At 41.6% G+C, this 8177-nt stretch overlaps 1 protein-coding gene across 1 annotated transcript; it reads left to right on the forward strand.

Annotated features, from left to right (window-relative positions):
* Positions 1 to 291: 291 nt before the first annotated feature.
* Positions 292 to 7066, forward strand: LOC123045092 (acyltransferase-like protein At1g54570, chloroplastic). The gene is made up of 13 exons (XM_044468028.1): positions 292 to 750; positions 926 to 977; positions 1488 to 1543; positions 2701 to 2859; positions 2951 to 3055; positions 3326 to 3432; positions 3924 to 4045; positions 4152 to 4260; positions 4379 to 4512; positions 4588 to 4957; positions 5314 to 5427; positions 6349 to 6434; positions 6540 to 7066. The coding sequence occupies exons 1-13, from the start codon at positions 396 to 398 to the stop codon at positions 6838 to 6840; spliced, it is 2070 nt and encodes a 689-aa protein (XP_044323963.1). The 5' UTR covers positions 292 to 395; the 3' UTR covers positions 6841 to 7066.
* Positions 7067 to 8177: the final 1111 nt, after the last annotated feature.

The following is an 8177-nucleotide window of genomic DNA, read 5'->3' on the forward strand; positions in this document are numbered from 1 at the left end:
ATTGGGAAGGCTTTTTAAGTTGTTCATGATATCGATAGACATACTTCTTGTAATTGGGTCCATGAAGCTCCTAGATTTATTTTGAGCAAACTGATTGACGATGCAACCAGTATTTGATGCAATGATATAAAGCTTGTCACATGGCCTTCTGAATAAAAAAAACCACTAATTTGCATGGGTTTCAAGAAAAAGAGGAAAAAGAAAGTAGGTGCGGTCAGCACTGAGCTTGTCCCCCTTGTCTGTTTCCCCGAGAGTGCATCGCTCTTGATCTCTCCTACGTGCCCCGCTGCCACCCCAATCACTCGCCGCCCCATCCCCTCCACAGACCCCGCCTTTCCTTCTTCAAGTAACTCCTCCGTTTCTCCAACCCAAAAGCATCATTTCCATCTCCAGCAATGTCCATTCCCGCCCTCCGCTCCTTCCCAGCCGTCTACGGCGTGAAGCCGACCGCCCGCCTGGTCCGACACCATTCCCGGCTCGGCGGCGGCCTCCGGGCCAGCTCCGTCGCTGTGAACGGGGAGGTGGGGCTGAGAAACAGGAGCGGGAAGAAGGAGGACGCGGTGAAGGAGGAGAAGGACAGAGGACTGGAGCCTCTGTACGACGACGGGTTCGGGGGCGTGACCGTCAAGGACTACTTCGCTGCCGCCAGGGCCCTGTGCAAGGACGACGGAGGGCCGCCGCGGTGGTTCAGCCCCGTCGAGTGCGGCCAGCCGGCGGTGGAGGACGCGCCCCTGCTGCTCTTCTTGCCAGGTTGGTCGTCCAATCTTTAGCAATAATAGTATATAACTCCGTGCTTTGTGCGCTCCACCCTTGGCCACTGCATGATGGAGGCAGCTCAACAGCGCGAGATCACCGCCATGTTCGCGGTTACCTGAATGGCTAAGTGGCCAGTTTGCTTCTGTTCTAAGAGTTTACCTGACTGCAGGAACTGATGGTGTTGGGATGGGGCTCATTCTGCACCACAAGTCTTTGGGCAAGTGAGTATGCTGTTGCTTTCTATATACGTAGTACTTTAGGGAAATACTATTGCGGGCCAAGCAGGAAAGCCTGCTTTTAGCGTTACTACTAGTGTAGTAGTTTCCATGAAGTCATTATCTATCAAGTTAATCAATGTCAAAACAAAGGGACGCAAAGACCCACCGAGCCTAGATATAATAAGAATATTAAAATTCAAATGTATTTTGATGTCAAATAAAATTTACACAAAGCTGACTTTTAGAAGACCTATATGCGGGCCATGCATATAACATTAATATGTTGTCCAGTACTTAAGTAGGGGCCTTCATTGGTTGACATTATTTGCAAGATTAGTCCAATAAACCGGAAATGAGGGAAGAATAAGCCTACCCAATGTGACCTATGATTCGTCTACATGTTCCTTCTTATTTAGTCTAAAACTGCCCAACGTGACAAAAACTAGACTGCCTCCTTTTGTTTCTCATTTTCTACATTGAAGTCTAATAAAACCTCACGTTACTCATTTGCAGGGCCTTTGAAGTTCGTTGTTTGCATATACCAGTAAATGATCGTACACCATTTGATGGTATGACTTGCATTATTCACCTAGGCTTCACTATTACACCTTCCGTTCATTATTATAAGATGTTTTTAACCTTTTTCTGGATTGGATGTATATAGACGCATGTTAGTGTGTTTGTTCACCATTTCAGTCCGTATGTAGTTCATACTGAAAACATCTTATAACAGTGAACGGGGGGAGAACTATTCTTACTTGGATAATCATCTACGTACCAACTTTTCTCTACAAGTATTTTCTACATACCAACTCACAACAAAGTTCAGAATGTAGAAATATGCATTGATTCTAGAGATGTATATGTATCTCATTAGGACTACAGTTTCATCCAAGTCTAATTTCAGAAATTTGCACAAGGTATAAAGATCAAAACTAGGACAAGTTTAGGACACAAAACTAGTTTCATACCAACTCATAAGTTTTGCAGTTCTTAGAATTTTGTTTCTAGAGATATATATGTATCTCATTAGGACTACAGTTTAATCCAAGTCTAGTTTTGTTTCCCCCTGCTATTTGCGCTTAATAAAATTTTCCTTTATAAGAACGACTTTGTGCAGAGGAACTAGAGGAATACTTTGGTTTTTAAAGTTAGTTTAGACGCCATAACCATTTTGATCTAAAACTGACCAGCGTATCCACCAATGCCAAATACAGAAAACACCCGGTGGTGTGGAGATCCCACCTAAACGAGTCCTTCTCCTGAGTTTGTTGCACCCCCGCGACTCTCAGTATGATCTCATTCCACTCTACTAGATTCACCAAGAGAGCCCCGGGGAAATCAACCCACAAGTTTGCCACTCCGAGGACAGAGGCAACGGTGGCATCCTTCTGACCAGCCAGTTTTGGTCTGTACGAAAAAAGAAAAAGAAAAAAGGCATAATGTCATCGTCGCGCTTCTTTTGCATCTCCCAATGCCTGGTAATTCTTCGGTGTTAATTACACCAACTTCATCTCCTACATGTGCATTAACTTGCTTGGTCTTGTCTCCCGGGCGTCCTCTTTGCTGAGGTCTTCTGTCCGCCGCACCATGTTGCCCCTGTAGAGCCCACCGCAGAAGTAGGACTACAAAATAAAATTACTGTTATGAATTGTGAAGGGAAATCAGGGATAAGTACCCCGAAAGCTTCTATTGACCTAACAGCAATGAACATAAATGCTTACAGGGCTATTACAAATTGTCGAAAAATCTATCCAATATGAGCATGATTTATCACCAAACAGACCGATATATCTTGTTGGAGATTCCTTTGGTGGATGCCTGGCACTTGCAGCGGCAGCTCGTAATCCACACATCGATTTGGTCCTCCTACTGGTAAACCCAGGCAAGTGAAAATGTTGTATTTTAGAATGTGATGAGATAGTTCTTTCTTTAATTATAAAATAACTTGATGGTTTTTCTTCTTTTTTCTGCAGCAACATCATTTGCAAAGACTCCACTGCAGCCAATATTGCCTCTTTTGGAAGCAATGCCAAGCGACCTTCATGTTACAGTTCCGTATCTTCTTAGTTTTGTTATGGGTATACTTCTTAGCTTGTTAATTACCCTGGCCTGTGCTTTCTTCCAGTTGTTCCGTGCATCTTTTTTCCAACTGTATAATCTGATATGCTTGTCACAAAATTTTCTTGTTAATTTCATATGAACTAAAGAACTTGGAAGACATGATCTTGATTTTGAGTTATTGCTTGATAATAAAAGCATCCAGGCAGAATTCTACCTCACTGTATGTACTTTTAAAATTTAAATCTTGTTCAATTATCTTTTTATGAGCCAAGGATGTTTATGCGCAGCTGACCCTCTGAAGATGGCTATGGTTAGCATTGAGAACAACCTTTCTCCTCCAGAAACTCTTCAAAAGCTGTCAGAAAGTCTCACTTCTTTGCTGCCTTTGCTTTCAGTATGTTTCCATAGCTCCTCCTCTTTTTAAGTTTTATGTTTATCTATCCCATACATTCATTTTTATGTGACCTCCTATTCAAACATATGGAGTGCAAGAAAAAAATCCATATAGACTACAAAAAAAACATATGGAGTGCAAGAAACATATATGCTTATAAACTTCCTAAATGTTATTTGATCTGCTGTAACTCTATCCGCCAACGTTCATAAAAAAGACTTGATTTGTACATCTTTTAGGAGATCTCTACTTTAAGAAATGATTATTTATTTATTTTTGCAAGTCTAGAAAAGCATATAGAGTACAGACGTACAGACGTACAGTTGCATTTGCCGGAAAGGAGAAGTATCCATTTCTTTTAACCACTATTTTCAGAAGTCCTTGTGCTCTTAGTCCTCAGAAGAATCGGTTACAACCTTTTATAGAGCTATTTAATCACCTAGATATATTTTCTTATTATTGTTTTAGATTTCATTCCTTTCATTTATCAGCAATTGGCAGATATCATACCAAGGGATGCTCTTTTGTGGAAGCTCAAGCTTCTTAAGTCAGGAGCAGCCTATGCCAACTCTCGTCTTCATGCTGTACAAGCTGAAGTTCTGTTTCTTGCCAGGTAATCATTATAATGGTGCTGCCTAAATCCTCATTCTCTAGTCTTGTTTGATTTTCTATATCTAACTGTTTGATCTGATACTCTCCATATTAATTAATTTATTTAGTGGCAAAGACAATCTTCTGCCGAGTGGAGAAGAGGCAGATCGACTCTTCAAGGCACTGAAAAACTGCAGAGTTCGATACTTCAAGGAAAATGGCCATACACTACTCTTGGTACACTCACAATTCATCAAAGCGTTTCAGAGCCAGTCCGGTGTTTTCATTTCAATATTCATGCCAACCACTGTATGTCTTGGAGTACAATTTTGAACTTCATATTTTCCTTGCACAGGAGGATGGTGTGAATCTGTTATCTGTTATAAAAGGTGCAAACATGTACCGCCGTGGCAGGCAACGGGACTTTGTGACCGACTACCTTCCCCCTACACTAAGTGAGTTCAAGAAAACATTTGATGAAGACCACAAGTACGTATTCAACTTCTGAGAGTGCTTCCCTACTTGCATAGATCTAGTAAGTGAAAAACTTATAACCTTTTGCAGATTGTTTCACCTTGCACTGAGCCCAGTCATGATGTCTACTCTGACAAATGGAAAAATTGTCCGTGGCCTTGCTGGTGTTCCTGACCAAGGTCCTGTCTTGTTTGTGGGTTATCATGCACTGATGGGGATCGAGTTAAGCCCATTGTATGAAGAGTTTTTGAGGGAGAAGAACACGATTGTTCGTGGCATGGCTCATCCAATGTTGTTTGGATCAAAATATGAGACCTCGCGCCAGGAGTCGTCTCGGCTTGATACAGTCTCTATGTATGGCGGATTACCAGTCACTCCAATCAATATGTACAGGCTGTTTGAGAGAAATCAATATGTTCTCCTCTATCCTGGTGGTGCTCGGGAAGCTCTACATAGGAAGGTGTGCTTAATGTCTCCATATCTCTATTAAGCCTTGACATAACCATTAGGGACAGGACTGGTATTTAAGTCAAATTTGACTAAATTCCTGAAGTTTACCACAGAATACCACTCTTCCAAACACGCTCTTAGAGTTTCACCACACGGAACTACTTTTGCAAACACCTAATTTAGCACATCAGCTTTTGTTATTAGGAGTGTGCTCACATGTACAAAAATAGTATGATCAAGGCTAGTGTCTAACAAGTATTCCACAAGGACCACGACTTAAAATACATACCAAAAAAATGGTATCTCAGAGTTATAGTAGATTTTACCTTCTTTTTTCTAATGTAATAATTGAGCTGTATTTGGCAGGGTGAAGAATACAAGTTGTTTTGGCCAGATCAGCCTGAATTTGTAAGGATGGCGGCAAGGTTTGGTGTTACAGTCATTCCATTTGGGTTTGTCGGAGAAGATGACATTTTAGAGGTAGCTTTCCTAATCCTTCTTTTGTTTCTATAGGAGAAATCAACACTGTTAAATCTCTATTTCTAAAAATATCACTGAAAATCGAAATTTGCGTTCATATGTCATATCATTTGAAATCTTAACCAGTTGAACATTTATTTATTTTTTAGATAATAATGGAAGCCTTTTTCTCAGTGGAGCCATTTTTTGCCAAAAAGACCCAAAGTGGTCGGACCCTTCCCCGGACCCTGCGCAAGCGGGAGCTACGTGCACTAGGCTGCCCTTTTAGATAATGGAAGCCTTATTACCCCCGGCCTCTCCATCATAGATGCAGAGACAAAAAAATTGACTTCGCTGAGAAAAGGGGGAGACGAAAATATCAATACAATCAAATGAAAGTAGGTAGTAACATACCGACCAAGGCAAAGACTAAGAAACCTGTCAATGGCATGCCATCCAAACCGGGACATAAACCCCTAGGTAATACATTTGAGCCGCTTGGCGCTTGTGCTGTGCCTTCTGTAACAACACTCGTGATTACATCCAACTCGTACACGAGAGTAACACCTGCATACATGATTGAACTTTTTGATGTCACAAACATCGTAATGAAAAGGCAGCGCTCCTGCTGGTTGCTTGAAAAAACATCATTCATGCATAGCCAAATAGACCAAAATACCGCTGCAGCCCCAACCAAGCTGAAGTTTTGTAGTTTTCAGAAGTTAACTTACCGATTACATAAAGGTGAAAGCATGTGTTATTCGAGGAAAAATAACATGAAAGCATGGCACAGCAAATGACTTCGAAGATATAGAAAAAGACACCAACTCGAGATCTCCGCAGGACATGTGTGGTGATAAGTGATAACACATTTGTAACCAAGGTTGAGTAGCAGATTTTGGGGAAAGCTATACCAAGTGTATTTGTGTCTTCTTTCTGCAGTTGGTTCTGGATTACAATGATCAAAAGAACATTCCGTACCTTCGGGAGTGGATAGAGTCAATCAACAAAGACGGCCAGAGAGTGAGGTCAGATTTAATTTCCAAACAAATGAATCAAGTGTTCTGATCTTACCTTTGTGGAATTGCTACTTGGACTCTTTTTCATTCTGCTGTGAATATTTGTCATTTCAGAGATAGCGTCAAAGGAGAGGAAGGGAATCAGGACATGCACATACCTGCTATTGTTCCTAAAGTACCCGGACGATTCTACTACCTTTTTGGCAAACCAATCAAAATGGAAGGGATGAACAATGTTCTGACGGATAGGGAGAGCGCAAATGAAGTGTATTTACATATCAAATCAGAAGTCGAGAACGCAATGGCATACTTAAAGAGGAAGAGGGAGGAAGACCCTTACAGGAGTATAGCTCAGCGTGCTGTGTACCAGGCAACTCAGGGTGTTTCTGCTCAAGTCCCAACTTTTGAACCATGAAGACTAGGTGCAAATATATTCCTGTGATAGTGTGACTGCACATTGGCAGATAGTAGGTATCCATTATAGCAGAGTATAACACAGTACATAATGTGTAGCTAACAAATGTATCTGAATATTTGTATTATGTTTTGAATGTACATGTTACTTATTGATAGTGATTAATTAACACCAAAATGTTATTGATTATTTGATACTTGTTCACAATAAAGGGTCTCTTTTATCCTGTACTAGTACTCCTACTATGTAGTCAATGTGAAAACACACCACCTAAAGTGACAGGTGCATCAGATGTGTTCACCTTTCCGACAACTTCTTTTAGGAGAAGATGTTATACTGGCTACCAACGATTTTATTTATTAAAAAAAGCACTGCTAGGCAAGCGCTTAAGCATGACTAGGCGCTATGCGACAGCAGAACGCCTAGCCTTGAGGGCTGCTAGTGCTAGGCAGAGGCAAAATAGGAATTTAGACCTAGGGCTTTTTTGAACCTGCTGGCTACCTGTCATGTTTTGAAAAGATTTCACATGTAGGTGGTTTGACACACAGTAACATACCATAGATTTCAAAGGGAAAAAAACATGCAAGTTACTGCAATAACTTTAGAAAACTCCTTGGGACTTCCACTGTTTCACACTTCAACATTTCTACCTGATTACATGGACCTGTTTATGATTTATCAAAAAGATGGCAAAAGCTGTGGTCTCAGCAGCCCTAGAGAACAAGAGCGCTGCCATTATTTCTACACTGGTGAATGATAAAACTTAAATGTTAATGAAATGGTTCAGGCTGGCGTAAGCCCGCCGTAACACCGTCAAAAATAAATAAAACTTAAATGTTTGACAGAAAGCCACTGGGAAATAAGGGCACAACGGCTGGTTTGAAAACACCAGAAAATAACTCAAAGTTTGTGAAAACAGGAAAATAAGGGCTCAACGACTGGTTGATAACACGTCTTGAAGATCAGAAATCAGTAACAGAAGAAATGGAACAAGCCAACAAGATTAATATTGGCATGGACACGACACTGTTAGATGTGTATGTGTATAGTTTGTGTACATCCCCATTATATAAGGGACTTTTCTGCACTTTACCACATCTGTATATGTATCCCTCAGTAAAGCTAGTTGCTCATTCCTAACATGGTATCAGATGCTTAGGTTCCTCTCCCGCTCCCGCACGCCCGCAACTCCGTGCTCCCTCTTCCTAGTCTGCCTCGATTCCATTCCGGCCAACCTTTCCGGCAGCTGCTGTTCCGGTCGCCGTTACCATCTGCCGCTGTGCCGGCCACCGCGGCCGCATCTGTCCCGGCCGGCCACGCCTCCCATGGCTGCAGCG

The sequence above is a fragment of the Triticum aestivum genome, chromosome 1A (genome assembly GCF_018294505.1).
Source record: "Triticum aestivum cultivar Chinese Spring chromosome 1A, IWGSC CS RefSeq v2.1, whole genome shotgun sequence".
Taxonomy (NCBI): domain Eukaryota; kingdom Viridiplantae; phylum Streptophyta; class Magnoliopsida; order Poales; family Poaceae; genus Triticum; species Triticum aestivum.